The sequence below is a fragment of the Vulpes vulpes genome, chromosome 12 (assembly GCF_048418805.1).
Source record: "Vulpes vulpes isolate BD-2025 chromosome 12, VulVul3, whole genome shotgun sequence".
Lineage (NCBI taxonomy): Eukaryota > Metazoa > Chordata > Mammalia > Carnivora > Canidae > Vulpes > Vulpes vulpes.
This window is the reverse complement of record NC_132791.1, coordinates 71,707,434-71,727,215: the sequence shown is the minus strand read 5'-3', so window position 1 is coordinate 71,727,215 and position 19,782 is coordinate 71,707,434. Positions and strand designations below refer to the sequence as shown.

At 45.9% G+C, this 19,782-nt stretch overlaps 1 protein-coding gene across 4 annotated transcripts in view; it reads right to left on the bottom strand.

The window, feature by feature from the left end:
- The window catches only part of RUFY1 (RUN and FYVE domain containing 1), a 64,728-nt gene extending 45,159 nt beyond the window's left edge, over positions 1-19,569 (bottom strand). The window contains exons 1-5 of one of the 4 annotated variants that reach the window (XM_072731847.1): positions 19,265-19,569; positions 7,723-7,896; positions 6,272-6,389; positions 2,570-2,671; positions 669-792 (exon numbers count right to left, since the gene is read on the bottom strand). In XM_072731847.1, coding sequence (XP_072587948.1) covers positions 669-792; positions 2,570-2,671; positions 6,272-6,389; positions 7,723-7,896; positions 19,265-19,550 — 804 coding nt within the window. In that variant the 5' untranslated portion in view covers positions 19,551-19,569. Of the gene's footprint in view, positions 1-668; positions 793-2,569; positions 2,672-6,271; positions 6,390-7,722; positions 7,897-8,073; positions 8,227-19,264 lie in introns of those variants that run through there. The other 3 variants (XM_072731849.1, XM_072731848.1, XM_026015345.2) reach the window with 3 other exon arrangements.
- Between the last annotated feature and the right edge of the window lie 213 nt (positions 19,570-19,782).

The window sequence follows — 19,782 nt, the reverse complement described above, 5'->3', positions numbered from 1 at the left end:
CTGTGCCCTGAAAAGGGGTAGTGGTGGGGAGGCATCAGGGGGTCTCTTCCCCTTACGCACTTCCCGTCCCCACCACCAGCTGAGGCCCTAGCCCTGGGCACCTGCACCCAGGCAGGAAGAAAGCATCCCAAGAGGGTTGTCCCCACAGTCAGAGTGCTCTGCTCCTTGATGCCTGCTTCCATTTAGCGCTCTTGCATCATCTCCCCTCCCCAGTCTCTCCTGGCTCTAACTTCCCAGTCCCCACCTAACCTTGGGGGACGTGTCTGCCCAATGTTTTTGCTGTCTCCACTCTTGGCCACTTCCAACTCATGACCTAGATGGTTGCCAGATTGATCTTTCTCAAACCTGGGCCTAAGTAGACCAGTATACACTGCCTAAAAACCTCCAACAGCTTCCTGACGTTCCAGAGACAAAAGGATGGCCTTTAGCATGGCACGGATAGCCTGAAAACTGAGCCCAGCTTCCACCTACGTGTGCCTCTGTGCCTTGGCCCAGACTTCCCCTTCCCCAGTGTTTCCCCCTCTGCCCTGGCATGGCACCTGGCACAGCCTTCAAGCAAACACCCTCTGCCATCTGCCCCTGAGAAGGTCCAGCACATGTCCACAGTCCTGTGTGAAATCCCCAGCCCAATGGAGGCATTCTACCTTGAGCCAAGATTCCCGTCCTACCTGAGAATCCAAGTCTTCTCCTTTTAAGCAGAGATTGGCGTCAAGAACATTAAGTCCCACCAGCAGACCAACAATCACCATCCCTTCTTCCTCCATCATTAATGCCTCAGGCTCATAGAACTCACTGAAAGAGATGGAAACAACAGGCTCAGGAACGGGTGTTCACCACCCCCTCCCCCCGACCTGCCCTGCTTTTTTTTTTTTTTTTTAAGATTTTATTTTATTCATGAGAGAGACAGAGAAAGGCAGAGACATAGGCAGAGGGAGAAGCAGGCTCCCCGGGGGTGGGGGGAGCCTGATGCAGGACTTAATCCTAGGACCCTGGGATCATGACCTGAACCAAAGGCAGATGCTCAACCATGGAGCCACCCAGGTATCCCCTGCCCTGCCTTTTCACCTCTCAGCCACCTTCACCAGATGCCACAAACTCCCTGATATCTTTTACTTACTGCCTTCTGCGTTTTATCTCCCACCCCTGCTTTGAGTGCTGCTATTTCTTCTCTGGCTTCTTTTCTCTTCCTGCGGCTGATGATAGGCTCCTCCCACCTCCAGTCTGAGGCTGACTCTTCCATCTGGACCCTAGACCCCAGTCCTTCCTATCTCCTCTTGGCTCCTGTGTTCCTGATCATCACTCTGCCCCTCCTGTCCCCACTGGCGTCTTCTTCCACACTTTTATGAACTATGTCTACACTCAAGTGAATGGGAAGAAGGATCCCATACTGCTCCCCACATCCAAGAATGAAACCCTTCCTTCTTCCCTGTGTTCCACGGAGCAACACTGGCTGCTCTGACTTCACTTCCCAGTTGCTTCAACTTTCGTAGTGTGGCTCCATCCCGTCTACTACTGCTCCAGGTCACCAATGATGTGCTTGTTTACCCATTGTATATGTGTGTGTGTGTGTGACTGCTGAGAAACTCGGTGTCTTAAGGGTTAGTTCATCAGGTTATGAGGATGTAAGGTGCAGCATAGGGAATATAGTCAATGGTACTAGCATAACTTTGTATGGTGACAGCTGGTAGCTACGCAACACAACAGCGTAGACTTGCGGAATCACTCTGTTGTATTCCTGATGCTAACGTAACATTAGATATTGACTACACACTTCAATTAAAAAAAGAATTAGTTCACTAGAACACAATCTGTACCTCAAAGTTACTCAGTGTGATTGTACTCAAAGCACAAGTACACAAAGTATTTGAAGAAGTGTTTGAAATCTGTATTTATCATGCAAAGATACATTCAACAATAAGCTGTAACTTGAAAATGATGAAAGATTTTGAGTGGCAAGCCGTATGTAAGATATTTTTGACTCAATCACACGAAAAAATGAACTCTAGAAAGATTCCTCCCTTACAAATTCTCATATTCTCGAAAAAATCCCTTTTAGGATTATTTTTGCTTATATATATTTATTAGTATCAAAAATGAATTAGTCATAAATTCCAGGGACAGCCAATTAGTCATTACTGATGCTGAGAGAAAATTTTACAAAATGGATATGGAATCCTAAAATAGGTACTATTATAGGGATGTTCCCTTACAAAAAAAGCAGGCTTTTATACTTTAAAATTGTCCACTGCATCTAGTTTTAAAGTCATTTGTCCCCCATGTCATCAACAAATCCAATATGTACATTTTGTTGAAGCTTAATCAAGTAGGCTGTCAATTACTGAAATGATTTTTCAAAATGAAAATATGAAACTTCATTCATAATGACTTTCAGATAGCCATGCTGGAAAATGAAACTCTTTAAAAACTAAGTCATAGGATGCTCACGATGAACAGTAATTCGAGTAAAAGCTGTGTATGCTGTACACTCGTTTTAATTCAAAACAGTCTCCAGAACTATGTTCTAAATATTTACAAAGCAAAAGACAAGCAAAGATGGGAGGTAAAATACCTTAAGAGATGTTTATTGTCTATGAGCACTTTCAGATAATCTGCCAGTTTCTTTTGCATGAGTGCAAGATACAGCCAGGCTCTGCCTCTTCCCACAGCTGTCCTGGAATTTAGAGAATTGAACTGTTAAGGCGTAACACCAAAACCCCTCAAACCCCTCGGTTATCTAAAGAGATACACATATCCCAGCATGTACACGTGTGTTAACGCAGGGACACCATAAGAATAGCAGCTTTGGGGCCTGGGTGGAGCACAGTCTGGGAAGGTCCAGAAAACCACTTTCTGAAAACCTCTGGGTACGGTTTGAATTTTGTATCATGGACATGTATTTTTGGTTGGTTGGTTGGTTTTGACAAGAGAAAAAAAAAACTCTTAAGCCACAAAAAAATCTGATTTCTGGAATAAACACAATTAGATAAAACTTTGCATGTATTCATAAAATTTCACAGGAGGCCAGCAACAATCTGGTTAGGTCTGTATAATGGATAAACATTTCTTTAAAAAATTAGTACGTAGGGGATCCCTGGGTGGCTCAGTGGTTTGGTGCCTGCCTTTGGCCCAGGGTGCGATCCTGGAGTCCCGGGATCAAGTCCCGTGTCGGGCTTCCGGCACGGAGCCTGCTTCTCCCTCCTCCTGTGTCTCTGCCTCTCTCTGTCTCTATCATAAAAAAAAAAAAAAAAAAAAAAAAATCTTAAAAACAAATTAATACGTAAAACAGTGTTGAACCCTCACATTTCTAGGCATTAGCTCAAAGATGCAGTTTTATTTTTAGTTGTAAAATACACAGAATATAAAATTTGCCTTTCCTTTTTTTTTTTTTTTTTAAGATTTTATTCATTATTCAAGACACACACAGAGAGAGAAGCAGAAACACAGGTGGAGGGAAAAGCAGGCTCCCTGCAGGGAGCCCAATGTGGGACTCCATCCAGGACCCTGGGATCATGACCTGAGCCAAAGGTGAACGCTCAACCACTGAGCCACTCAGGTGCCCCTAAAATTTACCTTTTCATGTGTACCCTTCATTAGTACATTCATGCTGTTGTGCAACCAATCTTAGAGATAATTTTGCAAAGGCACGCATCAAGAGAAAACAAAAAACTTCCCAACTGTAGAACTAACAGTGCTTGAGAAAAGAAAGACTCTATTCTAAGCAGAATGAGTGTATTTAGTATCTTCATCAAAGGGAGCTGTGGGGGTTGAGGGCTTCAGAGCCAGGAGCATCTAATCCAACTCCATCAATACAAAAGGCTTTGAAGCCCCTCCTCCCCCAAACAAATGAGGTTAAACCAGAGTAAAAAGGAAAGGAAATAAAGTAGAAAAAAGAAAGATGCTGAAAGTTGGCACCATGTGGCGAATGGATGCAGACACTTGCAGCATGCCAGCCATGTAAATCGGCAGCACGCCTTGAGCTGGCGATTTGATGGGGTTATCAAAATCCTACATCTAGTAATGTGTACTAAGGAAATAATTTAGGATGCACATGTATATATGTGTGGCGATGGTCTGCACACTCTTTGGATAATGAAAAACTGAAGACAAGCAGAAAGCCCAAATTGCAGTTAAACAAATGAGCTATATAAATGAATGCCACGCAGGCACCTCAAAAATGATGTTGTGGGGCGCCTGGGTGGCTCAGGTCATGATCCTGGGGTCCTGGGATCGAGCCCCACATCAGGCTCCCTGCGCAGTTGGGAGCCTGCTTTACCCTCTCCCTGTGCCTCCTTTGCCCCATGCTCTCTCTCAAATAAAAACCTTAAAATAACAACAAACAAAAAAAACTGACTTGAAAACAATGAAAAATTTGGGGTCATGGGGTCATACTGCAAAAGATATTTTCATTTCAATTAGGGGGACTAAACGCCAGACTAGAGATTCCTCTCAGGATGCAAAATGCATCCTGCAAGTTTCAAACAACCCTTCCACCCCCCAAAACACTAGTCATAACCTCCAAAATAATGTCAAAATTTCAGGTTACTATTTAATGAAAGAGTGAAAGAAATACCTCTCTCACAGAGGCTATTCCTCTGGAGGCCTCAAGAGAAGGGAACTACTGTACATTTCCTTTTTGGCGACAGGGGAGGATTTCCATACCTAAGCCTATCACTTGTGCACAGCCACAGAGCAACGAAGGGAACAGAGGTAGTGGGGTTTAGTGGACAGTAAGCTCTTTGTTAGCATAAGACTTTGAAAATGCCTCCCATGCATAACTGGAAACAGAGGTCTGAGGGTAGGAGAGCCAGCCCAGGTCTGCTCCAATCTGGACACGCCGGAACTCCATCTCTACTGCTTCACTCATGAGGGGGGTGAGCTGGTCAGAAGGGTTGGGCAGCAGGACCACAGAAGGAACTGCTGAAACAAAGCAGACTTGGGGAACTGAGAAGTCAACAAATACGTATATGAATGTTGTCATGGTGCGAAAGGCTTTTGCCTTCTGTGGTACAGGCCCGAGGGCTGAACTACGGACAGGGACAGAGGTTCAATTTCATCGAGAAGACTGCACAGGGCTCCATAGCAATGGAGGTCAGTGGGATTTAGAGGATTCGAGCTTCCTGGCTCCACCATTCCCTTGCCAAGGGACCCTGGGCAGGTTACTTAGCTGCTCAGTGTCAGTTTCTGAACTTATCAGTGGGGATGCCAACGGCTTTCCTGGAGACTCTGTTGTGTGGGTTTAAATGAGATCCTACAATGTCCTTAACACAATGCCTGGCACACGGCAGGCTCTTGGTAAATGCTATATTACTATCTGAAGATGGAACAGGATGGCTCTACAGGAGAAGCATCAGAGACTGGACAGCGGTGTCCCCCTCTGGGAGACTGAAGAATGAATGCTCTTCTGCATGGGCCCAAGGATCTCTACTTCCCCCTCTAAATGCAGATTTCATGATGACGCCTTGTTTGTAGTCTATCTTGTTTTTTTTTTATTTTGAACCTATGCATGGGGATCCCAAGGGCAAACCCAGACATGGCAAATGATTTGTCAGACTCAGTTTTTCACAAATGTCCCATGTCTCATAATCTAAAATCTGGCCTGAATTATATTATTCAGAAAACTGCCCAGATGCATCCAAAGCATGGATTCCAAGAGCATAATGATGACCTCTTTTACTCTTGTAATTGCTCCTCAGGTGACATCTTTCCTTTTTTTATTTTTTTAAAATATTTTATTTATTCATGAGAGACACATACAGAGAGACAAAGACACAGGCAGAGGGAGAAGGAGGCTCCCTGCAGGGAGCCTGATGTGGTACTTGATCCCAGGACCCCGGAATCATGACCCAAGCCAAAGACAATCGTTCAACCACTGAGTCACCTAGGTGCCCTTTTTTTTTTTTTTTTAAAAATAATCTTTATGATCAACATGGGACTTGAACTCATGATCCTGAGATCAAGAGTCAAGTGCTCTATGGACTAAGCCAGCCAGGTGCCCCACACTTTTTCAAACTATACAACTCATTTGATATATAGGAATTGCTGTCCCCATTTTAAAGATAATGAAACTGAGGCTCAGGGAGGGGCAAATCTTGACTCAAAATCCTGAGGATAATGAGCAGCAGAGCTGGGACTGAAGTTTAAGTGGAATATGGCTCATGTTACGATTTGTTCTAAATCAGAAAAAGTTTTTATCAGCAAGGAATTGAGAAATTGGTAAATACGAGGGAGTTTTTTTTAAACATTAATTCAGTGTTAACTACTTCTCACTCACTTTAATTCTGGCAGATTTCTGACACTAGTGGCTATATCTGCTGCTTCTGGACAAAGTTTCTCCACCAGCTCCAAAGGACCAAAGAAAGATTTATTTTGGCCAATAAAACTCTTCTTAACTAAAAGGGAAAACAAAAGTGTTATTCATAAGCACAGGTTGTAAAAATGTCCTCAGGCACCCACAGTCTCTCCCAAAAGCCAAATGGACAATTCACAGCTCTACTGCTAATTCTGAGTTAGTCCTGGGGACTCAAAGAAGTTAACAAATGACCTCTCCTTTCTCTGGTGACAGTGTTTCTGTGATATCCTGACTATGCTCTTACTCCAATGAAATAAAACAAGTATATACGTAAACGTATACAGCTTGTAGAAATCCCTCCCCTTTCTAACTCCTACCTGATACCAACATCAGTGCTGGATTTCATATCAGCACCACCATCTCTCATCTGAACTGCTGCCAATAACCTAGTGGGTCTCCATGCTCCTAATATAGCCACCCCCTCCCTTCACAATCTCTTCACACACGTGCAAGTTCTTTTAAAAATGTAAGTCAGGTCAGTTTTCCTTTGCTTAAAATCCTGCAGACATATACTTAGAATAAAATTTAACTCCTCACATGACCTATAATGGCTTATATGATCCAGCCTTTCCTCGCCTGGCCAACTGGTTTCCCTGACCTCATCTCTTTCCACTTTCCCCAGAACCCACTGGCATCTTCCTCAAACCAAACTTGGTCTCACCCAGAACTTCTGCCCACCTGTTTCTCCCCACCCCTGCAAGGTATGCTCTTGCCCCAAATTTCTGCACAGCTCTTTCTCCTTTAGGTCTCAGCTCATAGTTCACCGCCCCCTCCCCTGCCTGCCCCAGCAAGACCTCCCCTCTCACTATAGCCAAAACCCTTGCTGCTTCTTTGGATGTGTAGCATTTTGTAATTAAGTGTGTTTCTGGGTTTATTGTCTGTTTGGTCCCTTAGAACTGTGCTGTCTGCGAGAGTCACTGGCCACATGTGCTCCTGAGCACCTGAAATGTAGCCGGTGCAATTGCGATGAGCTATGAAACAACACATGGTGGGTTTTTAAGCCTTAGTAGAATAAAGTAGAATTTAAAATATCTCATCAATAAGGCTTTTAAATACTGCTTCAGTGTCAAAATCATAATATTTTGGATATACTGGGGCAATAAAATGTGCTCTTAAATTAATGTCAGCTGTTTCTTTTTATTTATTTATCGTTTAACGTGACTACCAGAACGCTAAATATTGTACATGCCGCCTGCCTGGCATTTCCCCTCGGAGGGTGCTGCTCTCATCGTCGGATCTGGCGAGCGGGCACCCCGCCTGTTTCGCACCCTGCTGTCATCCCAGCATCCAGAACAATGCCCAGCACTGATGAATACGTGCCGAGCAAACAGCTGGCCTCAACTACCCGACTCCGAACGCCCTCTCAGGCTCACCTTTCAGCCCGTGTTTGAGGCAGTGCTCCATCACTACAAAGAACTGCTGCAAGGGGGCATGGTCTGCATCCAAACTGCGGCCCAGGCTCAGGGCAGACTGGAGCAGGACTTTGACGCTGAGTTTCATCATGTGCATCAAGTTGGTACGCTCCTCCATCATCTGGCACCTGGAAGCTGTTGGGGCAGAAATCAGGACAGCCTGGTTAATGGACTGAGGGTGGTCCGCGGTGAGGAGGTTGGTCAGGACCGGCCAGGCGAGGGGGGGAGGGGAGGGGAGGGGAGGGAGCAGGTGATCTGTCCGCAGCGCGGACGTGAGGCTGGACGGATAATTGGGCTTCGCCGCCAACCCGCCTCTGATTCCGGGAGGTCACGGCTGCACCTGGGCACCTGAGCCGCTCTCCGGTCAGTCTCCGGAGACCTCTCCCAGGCGGCTCCGCGCGTTGCTAAGGCGACAGCCCTACTAAGACCCACCGCGATTGGCATTTCACCCAGCATTTCATTTTCGACCAATGGTAGGCGCCAAACTCCAGAAAGCCCGCCCCAAGCTAGAAGGCGAGCAGGGCAGCAGGGTTCCGCCGCTGGGCATCCCGATTGGACGGGCCCAGCCGGAGGCCACGCCCACGAAGCTCCGGGGCGGAGAATGCAAAATGGCGCCCGGGAGCTTCGTGGGCGTGGCCTCCGGCTGGGCCCGTCCACTCCGGGTCCCCCGAGCCTGCTTACTCCGACGGTGTCAACTCAAGTGCTTCCAAGGAAGCCTCTGCCCCTGAGCCACAGTGGAAAACAGGAGTTTTACGCTTTTTTTTGGTATGTCAAACCGCTAGAAAATAACTCAGCTACGTTTCCACTTCAACTCCCATTAATGTTGCTTTGCTTTGAGAGTAAAAAAAGTTTGTGAGCTGTCAGTACCAGATACTCCACGCTGTGCACGAGTCCTGGCGGGAGAAGGACCCCAAGTCCTCCGCACCCCATCCTGACGCGGGGGTAGGGGTGGAGTCGCGTCCCGCCGGCGGGCACCTGTCTACCACTGAGGTTAAAGAGCTTTCCATGTTTATTGTCTGCCAGGACTCTGAAAACAGCATGGGAAACCTTTTAACTTTCTTGCTCAATTGTCCTTTGAACTATATACTCTGTATAAAGTAATATTGATAGGAATCCTTTGCTGATAGCTGTTTGCCTTCATTATCATTAATATAAACCTAAAGATGGGGCACCTGGGTGGCTCAGTGGTTGAGCATATGCCTTCTGCTCAAGTCGTGATCCAGAGGTCCTGGGATCCAGTCCTCCATCGGGCTCCCTGCAAGAAAAGTTCTCCCTCTGCCTATGTCTCTCTGCCTCTGTGTCTCTCATGAATAAATAAAATCTTAAGAACAAACAACAAAAAAAGTCCATATAGATAGTTAAAAGAGTGCACACATAGATAGCTACATCAAAGAGAACCATATGATCGTGAATTTATAATAAAGGTATTAAGTAAATAAATATTATTGAGACTTCCAACAGCCTGGGACTAAAAATTCTGAAGTCTCTCAAAACACCCACGAAAGACAGCTGCTGGGAAAGAAAAATCGGTCTAAACGTTTCAACAGAGAAAAATGGGTTGATTAAATGGGTGGGGGTGGTGTAATTATTTTAAATTTTGAAAGAATCCTATGTATTCCATTTATAAATTCCAAGTGTTAATGGACTGGTTAATTGGCAAAGAAAAAAATTGTAAAGCCTCATTAAGAGGAGGGTGAAACCCTTAAGAGGCCAATAAACATAGAAGCAGTTTGTAAAGATTTACTGAAGAAGACACCACGCCAGATCTGTAAACCAGGGCTCTGCTCATCAGAACAGGGATGTGCCGAGCGCCAGGCAAGCCCAGATGTTTGAAGGAGATCCTTTCTGCCCCTCAAGTTCACAGCTCTACAGGTTAGCCCCATGTGAAAGAGGGCTTCCTTCACTTCCACTTTGACCTCAGTCTATACTTTCTAATTGATTAAATTCTTTCCAGCCTCTCACCTGCAGCGAAAGACTGTGGGCAAGGCACCCCCTGATGGGAACCCAAACTACCCCCTCAAGCAATAAGGACTACTCCAAGCCAGCCCGATCCCATGTGACTGAACCCAAGACAAGGATCAACGTGACCTGACCACTCGCCCATACCCACTGTCCTTTGTCCCACATTTTTCTTATATAAATCTACAGTATTTTCAGCACTTTGTAGACCACCTTTGAGACGCTACCCCACCGTTTTCCCAGTATTGTCACACTGCAATAAATTCTTTTCCCGTTTCACCACCACTCGTTTCTCTACAACTGGATTTTACCAGCAGCCAGGGGCTGAACCTCGTCTTGTTTGGGACCCCCAGAGCCAGGATGCTCTTGCACTCCAGTCCTGGCAGCCTGGTTATTGATTCACTCCCTATCCCACATCTTCCTTCTAATGCATCTGAAGAGGGAGCAGAAGGCAAGCTGAGGATGGAGCACTAACTGACACACCGCATCCCTCCCACCCCAGGTGGGATATCTGTGATATTCCCCAGGCACTCCTGGTGGCCCTAAATCTAAGGGAAGTGAAAAACAGTTATGGTTAACTGATAAAGATCACAGTCCTGCAGGACATGAGTCTCCATCGGTTTGCCAATGTCTTAGTGATTTAAAAGGAAAAAGCATCTTGCTACCAATAGCCTAACTTCCAGAGACCCATAGTCTCAATTTCCTGGAGCCCTAACACCACCCTCCCCTCCACAAAGATGTAGGAAACCAAGGCAAACGGGAATGCAAATAAAATTAAATTTCCCTATTACCTGCAACCCATTAACCAATACTTGAGGCAGGCAAAAGTATGACACGCCTCCAGGAAGCTCCCAACCCTCTAACACTAATGCTTTCCTAGAGGGAAAAGCAACCTTAGTTTGACAATAGCAAGGCCTCTGGTATCCGGAGTCGTCTTTAGCATATGAAGTCCCTTTGGACACCTTTTTCCTTACCTCCCCCAATTCCCAAGAATATAATCAACCATTCTTCATAAACCCCAGTGCAGCAGCCCTTTCTGCCCATGGGTCCTGTCCCATTTAAAAAAAAAAAATCCCCTTTTTGCACCAAAGATGTCTCAAGAATTCTTTCTCAGGGCACCTGGGTGGCTCAGTGGTTGAGGGTCTGCCTTTGGCTCAGGGTGTGATCTGAGGGTCCTGGGATAGAGTCCTGCATCCGGCTCCCTGCAGGGAGCCTGCTTCTCTTTGTTTCTCATGAATAAATAAATAAATAAAATCTTAAAAAATTCTTTCTTGACCATTGGCTCCCTGGACCTCACCAACAACACTACTCAAAACTATATCACATGGATCTGGGGTCCAGAGAGTCACAACACCAAGTGGAAGTGGAGCCTCCTTCAAGTCACCCAAAACATGAAGAGCGTCCAATCTCTCACTCCTTTATTGTACTCAGTTAAGAAAACCTGGTCTTGGAGTGGTTTTTTCAGTTGTTGTTGTTGTTGTTGTTGTTTTTTAAAGATTTTATTTATTCATGAGAGAGACACACACACACACAGAAAAGCAGAGACACAGGCAGAGGGAGAAGCAGGCTCCATGCAGGGAGCCAGATGTGGGACTCCAGGACCACGCCCCGGGCCGAAGGCAGGTGCTAAACTGCTGAGCCACCCAGGGATCCCCTGGTCTCTAGTTTTCTGCGGCTAGCCTGAATTTAGAAGGTTAAAAATTTTTTCCCCATGCATACACGTAATTATTCTCAGCCAGTCTCAATACTCCTCCCTAGGATGTACCATTAACTTGATGGACATGTTCCATAAATTAGATGGAAAACTGTAGGCCAAAACTGTAGCTCCATGTTTTTGAAGAAAATGGGTTTGAAATACACATAAACTAAGTCTTTTTGTCAAAAAATATATCGGCAAAGGCGTAATGAAATAAACAATACTCAGGGGTCTCCAACCATTTGGAGTGCTCTGGATTAAATAAGGTAACCAAGTGAAAGAATTACAAGTATAATTTTTTTTTTAAGTATAATTTTCTTTTGATAAGTTTGGGCAAAGGCTTTTTTGGGGGAACATTTTGAGATTGAGAAATGTCTTTAATATGACTGGGTTGCATCCTTTTGCAAGTTAGGTGATAGTCATTTGTTTTATTTATTATTATTTCTTTATTTTTAAAATTTTATTTATTTATTCATTACAGATACACAGAGAGAGAGGCAGAGACACAGGCAGAAGGAGAAGCAGGCTCCATGCAGGAAGCCTGACGTGGGACTCGATCCAGGGTCTCCAGGATCACACCCCACGCTGAAGGTGGCGCTAAACCGCTGGGCCACCGGGGCTGCCCAGTCATTTGTTTTAAACAAAAATAAAGGAACAAAAAATAATTTCTTTTTTTTTTTTAATTTTTATTTATTTATGATAGTCACACAGAGAGAGAGAGAGAGAGAGAGAGGCAGAGACATAGGACATAAGACATAGGCAGAGGGAGAAGCAGGCTCCATGCAGGGAGCCCGACGTGGGATTCGATCCCGGGTCTCCAGGATCGCGCCCTGGGCCAAAGGCAGGTGCTAAACCTCTGCGCCACCCAGGGATCCCCAAAAAATAATTTCTGACAACAGATCAATGTGACTTGGGGCACATAACTAGGAAGGAATTCAAAAGCTTGACAGGGGCACCTGGGTGACTCAATCAGTTAAGTGTCTGGTCTGTCTTTGCTCAGGTTGTGGGATGGAGCCCCAGGTAGAGAGTCTCTTTCTTCCTCTCTCTCTGCCTTCCGCTTCCCTTGTGTGTACGCTCTGTCAATAAATAAATAAAATGTTTTTTTTTAAAGATTATTTTTATTTTTTTTTTAAAGATTTTATTTATTTATTCATGAGAAACACACAGAGAGAGAAAGGCAGAGACAAAGGCAGGGGAAGAAGCAGGCTCCCTGCAGGGAGCCAATGTAGGACTCCGGGGTCTCCAGGATCACGCCCTGGGCTGAAGGCAGACGCTCAACCACTGAGCCACCCAGGCATCTCTTTTAAAAGATTTTTAAGAGAAAATTTCTATTGGTCATCCTATCATATATCTCAGGAAAAAAATGTAAATAAATTAAAATTCAATAAACTTTTCTTGTGACTAAAGTTCTAAGTGTATAAAATATTTTTCTTATGGCATGGATTACCATTAAAATAATAAGAAATGATGGGTGCCTGAGTGGCTCAGTGGCATAAGCATCTGCCTTCAGCTCAGCTCATGATCCCGAGGTCCTGGGATTGAGTCACACATTAGGCTCTCTGCTCAGAGGGGAGTCTGCTTCTTCTTCTGCTCCTCCCCCTGCTCATGCTATCTCTCTCTTGCTCTCTCCCTCTCAAATAAAATAAATAATAAAAATTTTTTAAACATATGGAAGTGGAATTCAAGTTCAAGGAATAAAAGGGAAAATATACAGTTTTCAGGGGCACCTGGCTGGCTCAATTGGTAGAGCGTGCACGACTCTTGCTTGATCTTGGGGTTGTGAGTTTCAGCCCCATGCTGCACTCAGTAGAGATTACTTAAAAATAAAAATCTTGGGCAGCCCCGGTGGCGCAGCGGTTTAGCACCGCCTGAAGCCCGGGGTGTGATCCTGGAGTCCCGGGATCGAGTCCCACGTCAGGCTTCCTGCATGGAGCCTGCTTCTCCCTCTGCCTGTGTCTCTGCCTCTCTCTCGCTCTCTCTGAATAAATAAATCTTAAAAAAAAAAAATCTGTAAATAAAATGTAAAGTTTTCAAATAACTTGTCATTTATTTATTTATTTATTTATTTACTTATTTATTTTTTTAAGATTTTATTTATTTATTCATGATAGTCACACAGAGAGAGACAGAGAGGCAGAGACACAGGCAGAGGGAGAAGCAGGCTCCATGCACCGGGAGCCCGATGTGGGATTCGATCCCGGGTCTCCAGGATCGCGCCCTGGGCCAAAGGCAGGCGCCAAACCGCTGCGCCACCCAGGGATCCCTTGTCATTTATTTTTAAGATGGATGGTAGTACTTATCAAATCATTTAGGTATTTACATACCACTTAAAGAATGATGTAACACTTTAATGATGATGTAACATCATCATCATAAAGAATGATGTAACATTTTAAAAAGTTAATATTTAAAAAAATAAATAAAAAAATAAAAAGCTAATATTTTCAATTAGCCAGAAAATATAAACTTTAAAATCTTGATGAAGAATTTTACATGGGGCAGCCCGGTGGTGCAGCGGTTTAGCACCGCCTGCAGCCCAGGGTGTGATCCTGGAGACGGGGGATCAAGTCCCACATCAGGCTCCTTGCATGGAGCCTGCCTCTCTCTCTCCCTCTCTGTGTTTCTCATGAATAAATAAATAAGTAAATCTTAAAAAAAAAAAAAAAAAAGAATTTTACATGTCAACCTTAAAAGCTGAAGATTTTTTTTAGGGGCTCATATGAGCAAAAAACATGAAGGCTAGTGTTTCAGGTGATCAGAACTGGGTGGCAGTGGCTCCTATTGATGAGGAAAGATGTTGGGGTGCGGGACCGATGGCCAAGAAAGAATTCCTGAGACGTCTTTGGTGCAAAAAGGTGGTTTTATAAAAGCACAGGGACAGGATTTGTGGGCAGAAAGAGCTGCACTGGGGTCATGAGAAGTGGCCCATTATATGCTCTCAAGTTGGAATGGGGTTAGGGATAGCCTAAGTTTCTAAGGAATTTTGGAAGCAAGGTCTCCAGGACCTTGAGGGGGCTAGCTATTGTTGGGGAAAGGTCATTTATTACCTTCTAATAAACCGTAAGTCGTAAGACCCTTCAGATATATATCGCTGGACCATATGCTTGGGGGATGACTGCCAACATGGGTCTTGGGAGAGTAGAGACAAAGGAAGCCTGGCTCAAGTTTCCGAAGTAATTTTTATTTGTTAAAATAGACTTACAAGACTCTGGGGTTTGGGCTAAGATTACCTTTTGCCCTTAGCAAAGTGTTAACTAACACAAGGCAGCTGAGTCCCTAGAGGAATGTCGCTCTGCCTGTTTCAAGGACTTGTCAGCAGGCTGTAGGCTGTAAGGAAATTTAATTTAATTTAAATTTTTTTTTTTTTTTTTTTGCCTTTGTTCCCCACATCACTATCACCATTCCTGGGTATGTGGCTGTGTTCTGCAGCCATCCTATCCATCCCTCTGCTTTATGACTCACCTGTTCCCATCAGTGCTCCATTTAGAGAGCTATGGAAAATGTGAAGTGTATCTTTAAGCCATTCCATCTCTCAGTTTTACTGGTTTGGGACTTTGGTCAAGCTAGTCACCTCTTAAATTTTATTTTTTTATTTTTATTTATGATAGTAACAGAGAGAGAGACAGAGACACAGGCAGAGGGAGAAGCAGGCTCCATGCACCGGGAGCCCGACGTGGGACTCGATCCCGGGTCTCCAGGATCACGCCCTAGGCCAAAGGCAGGCGCTAAACCGCTGCGCCACCCAGGGATCCCCGCTAGTCACCTCTTAAAGTTTCATTAATAATAGCACAACACACAGAATGTTACCAAGTTCTACATTTCCTGAATTGCCAAATAAATTGTCTGCTCAGGGATCTGGATCTTGACTGTTGTGCAGGAGCCAGGCTGGGAACAGAATCGAGTGCTGCTGAGGGAGGATGAGGTGGAGGGGACCTGGGCCCCATAGATACCCAGGGAGCAACCCAGCTGAGCACCACCCTCCAGCAGGAGAAATGCTGGTCAACAGTGTCGGATGCAGAGTTTTCAGAAGCTGGACATCTGGGTTTTTAGGTAGTCTGCTCATTGGCTAACATTTTGTTTTGTTTTGTTTAAATGCTTTTATACCGTGCAGCATATAAAATGCAACTACCAGACACAGAGAACTCATAGGGCTGCCAGCTTGTCACCTTTGGTATAGAGAGAGAGTAGGCATGATGTCTAGTGGGGGGTACAGGTTTTTTTTTTTATTGTTGTTGTTGGGCTCTACATTATAGAGTAGATTCTTTATAAACTTGAGTTTTAGTTTTGGGTAGCCCTAGGGTGTCTTGGAGAATCTTACAATACAGTACAGTGTTCCTCTCTACTGACAAGGAAGAAAACTTTAATGCTTTCCCAACTGTCAGGAATTTCCACTCATTTATCTCAAGGGCTAGCTGGATTTCAGCAGCATGACATGGAAAATGTTACTGGGCTTCTCCACTGGCTGGGGAGGGTCACTTAGACACACCTGTTACACTTAGACACATGGAAAATAAAATTTCCCACGGACGAGAACAGAGAAAGGCACAATCATACATACCACCTGTCTGATGCAAATACATACCTAAGTAATTATAGAAGAAAAGAGCACCCATGCGCAAGCATTGTGCTGGTCATGTTAACTCTTAGGAACAAGCAGGCTTTGCAATCACTCTCTGAAAGCTATGATAGGATTGGGGACAGTTTCTGCGCAGGAGGACATACTCTACACTGATATTTTGTATGGTGTGATTTCTTTCTTTTTTTTTTTTTTTTTTTACCACCTGCCTTTATTACTTAAAACAACAGCAGCAACAACAACAAAAAAACCCACCAAACAAGTCAACCACAGAGTACAGGATCACAGTGGCACGCTGCGCTAACAGGACCCATGGGGGACAACGTTTTAAAACAACTATTCAGGGCAGCCCTGGTGGCGCAGCGGTTTAGCGCCCCTGCAGCCCAGGGCGTGATCCTGGAGACCCTGGATGGAGTCCCACGTCGGGCTCTCTGCATGGAGCCTGCTTCTCCCTCTGCCTGTGTCTCTGCCTCTCTCTGTGTGTCTCTATGAATAAATAAAATCTTTTTTAAAAAATAAAACAACTATTCAAAGCATTCCACACTAATCCACATCAGTTTCCTTTAACCTCCATCACCAATGGATTTTTATCTGGCAAGACTGCTGCTCACATTTAATCTCTGCTCCTTCACTGCTCTTCTGAAAAATCTGTCCTCACTGCTTGTGTATGTGGATCAGTGGAAAAGAGATGAATGAGCTGGCCCTGGCCTGGCCCTGGCTGAAGTGGTGGCCACTGTTTTCTCCTGACCTGCTTTTCTGAAGCCTCCTTCAGAGCCTGCTGTCCCCCATCCCTATTCCTACACTACTTGATGGCTTCAAATTCTAGTTACCTCTGCACTAGCCACACAGCCCAGCAGTTCCCCAAACTGCCACCTTGGGTAAGCCATGTTCATTCACCATTTGTGCTAAATCCTAGGGTAGTTATTCCTTTAATGTTATCCTTATATTTAAAATAATCCCTATGGTATATGGCATTCTGCTTATACAGGCATTGAGGCATTGAATGTCATGATTAAGCACAGGCTCGAGAAACAGCCTGGCTCAAGCCCTGGCTCTGCTACTTTGAAGTAACTTGGTCAAATTATTTCTCTTTAATTCGGTTTCCCTCTTTATAAAATGGGGCTAAGCACATGGGCTGGCACATAGGCTGGCTCCGTGGGTGGAGGTATGGAAGTTCCCTTTACCCTTTTAAAGGCTCTAGGGGATTGCCACTTCCTGCAGAGATGAAGTCTGTATCTGGTTGGGTTGGCAAGGGGCCACCCAGCCAAGCCCTGAGATTCAGAGGGCACAACCCCAACCCTCCCTGGGCTAGCAGTGGCCATGGAGCAGGGGCTAGGGTGGGCAGGCAGAAGCCCCAGGGCAGCTGCAGCAGGTACCCCTCCCCGCCCCCCACCGCCTGTGGCTGTGGAAGGTGGGACCATACACCAGCTGGCTCCAAGGCCCCTCAGGGCTCCTCTGTCCCAGTAGGCTTCACTTACAAAACACACATTTGAAGATAATAAGAATTTAAAGTGTGGGGCACCTCACCCAGTACCTGGGTGACCACATTGGCCAAAGCATACATTGATGCGCACTCAGAAGCCACTCCTGCTATCACCTGGGGTTATTTTGAGGGTTAAATGAATATAACGCAGCTACAGATTTAAGACTAATACCTGGCACCTAGTAAGCATGAAACAAAGGATACAAATGTTGGCTGCTACTTTTAGCGCCACTATAAATTGAAAACAAGCATTTTCCAAATACACGTGTTCAACTGATATTATTATTCTGTGCCAGGTGCTATTCTAGATACTGGCACATGTCATATATCAGTGGATGACTAACATTTATTATTTGCTTTTGCTCCATGATCTCAGAAGCCTCCAGAACGCCTCATGCCTTGACTTTTGGAACTCACCGAAAGCCACTGGAGGCAATGGCTGGTTCACAATCAAACACCCACAGGTGTGTGCAAAGGCAGTGCACCAGTGGGAACTAGATTCCTGTGTGAACAGCCGCCCTCATTACCTTCTGCACCTTTTTGCCACTGCCAGAATCTCAAAACAAGTCTGTTTGTAAACTTTCCTCTACTCACTTTCCCGACCACTGAAATTCTCAGGATTCACTATGCTGGTTCAGTGATGACTTCTAAACAGCAAATTTACCCGTGGGGAGGAGGGAATCAAGAAACCTCGATGGCACATTATGATTCTTAGCACTACCGACTTCCCTCTATTTATTTTAAATTTTATTTAAATTCAATTTGCCAATATATAGTATAAAACCCAATGCTCATCCCATCAAGTGCCCTCCTCAGTGGGTTTTTTTTACCACTTTTATTTATTTTTATTTATTTATTTCAATTTAAATTCAATTTGCCAACATGTAACACCCGACTTTCCTCAACTCTGCCCCACAGCACTTTCTATGAAGACGGAACTGAATTTTTTATTTCCACTTAATGTTTTAAAAAAGATTTTATTTATTCATGAGACAGAGAGAGGCAGAGACACAGGCAGAGGGAGAAGCAGGCTCCCTGTGGGGGCAGCCCGATGTGGGACTCGATCCCAGGACCCCGGGATCACGCCCTGATCCGAAGGCAGATGCCCAACCCTGAGCCACCCAGGCGTCCCTTAATTTAACATTTAAGCATTGCTTACGTGTGGCTATTCTGTTGGTGAGCACAGCTCTTCATATCTGGCTTTTAAAAGGCTTTCCAGTTCACACTCAAAAATCATCATTTAGTATTTCCATTATTTCCATTCTTCTAACATGCTTAAAGTCTATCCCAGATAACAAGGGCTGAAAAGGAGAAGAGCTCCCTGGGGAACCCAAAAGTCCCCGTTGCACAGTCTGGGCATCAGACAGCGAGCTGGCTGCACGGCTCACCTGGAACCACCGCCTCCTGACTTCCACGTCGGAGCGCGCATCTCGAGGTTCACCGCACAGAGCGGAACTGGAGACTCAGTTCCTCAGTTTTTAAAAAATGAATACAGACTACGTAAGCTTTAACTCGTGCATTTTCTTATCCAGCACCGAGGGTCAGGATGTTGCCTGGTGCGGTAGCGGAGCCGCCGGATCTCAGAGCACCCAAACCCGCGCATTTATCTTGGCTCGGCTTGCACAGCGTAAAGAACACGTGTAGCAGGTTGGTTCTGCATAACTCGTCTGACAAGCCTCGGAGCCTCGACGCCCTCGCCAGCCCGGCTCCCCACCCGCTCAGCGAAACGGCCGCCTGCTCCGCGGGCGCGCGCGGCCCCTCCCCCCGCCCCCCCCCCGCCCCGGCCTACCTGCGCGCGCTCCGCTGTCCCCGCCGCCGTCCCCGCCGCCGTCCGCGCCGCCCAGCGCTGCGGCCGCGCGCAGCGCGATCCCGCAGCTCGCCGACAGGTTGCCCGTGGCCTTCCGCGCCAGGGTCAGGATGGGCGCCGACCAGCTCTCCGACCCCGCCTGAGGCTTCGCCGCGCTCCGCAGTTCGCCAGGGCTAGGCAGCTGGCTGCGGTCCACGATCTCGAACTCTTCTCCGGGTTCCGGCCTCGGTTCCCGCCCCGCCAAGGAGCCGTCTTCGCCTTCGGCCATCTTGGCCGCGTCACGTGGCCCCGGCGGGCGGAGGACTTGGCGCGGGCGGGTGCGCGGGTGGGCGGCGGTCTCCGTCCGGGCGGGCAGGGTTTTCTTTTTTCTCCGCATCTTCGCGAAGTTCTCCTTCCTCTTCCTCACCCTCCTTCTCTCTTTAACCTTAAAAAGGTTCAGGGAAGTACAAATCATAACCTAAAAAGCAGCACCCATATTCCTGGCAGTTGAGAGGACTTGG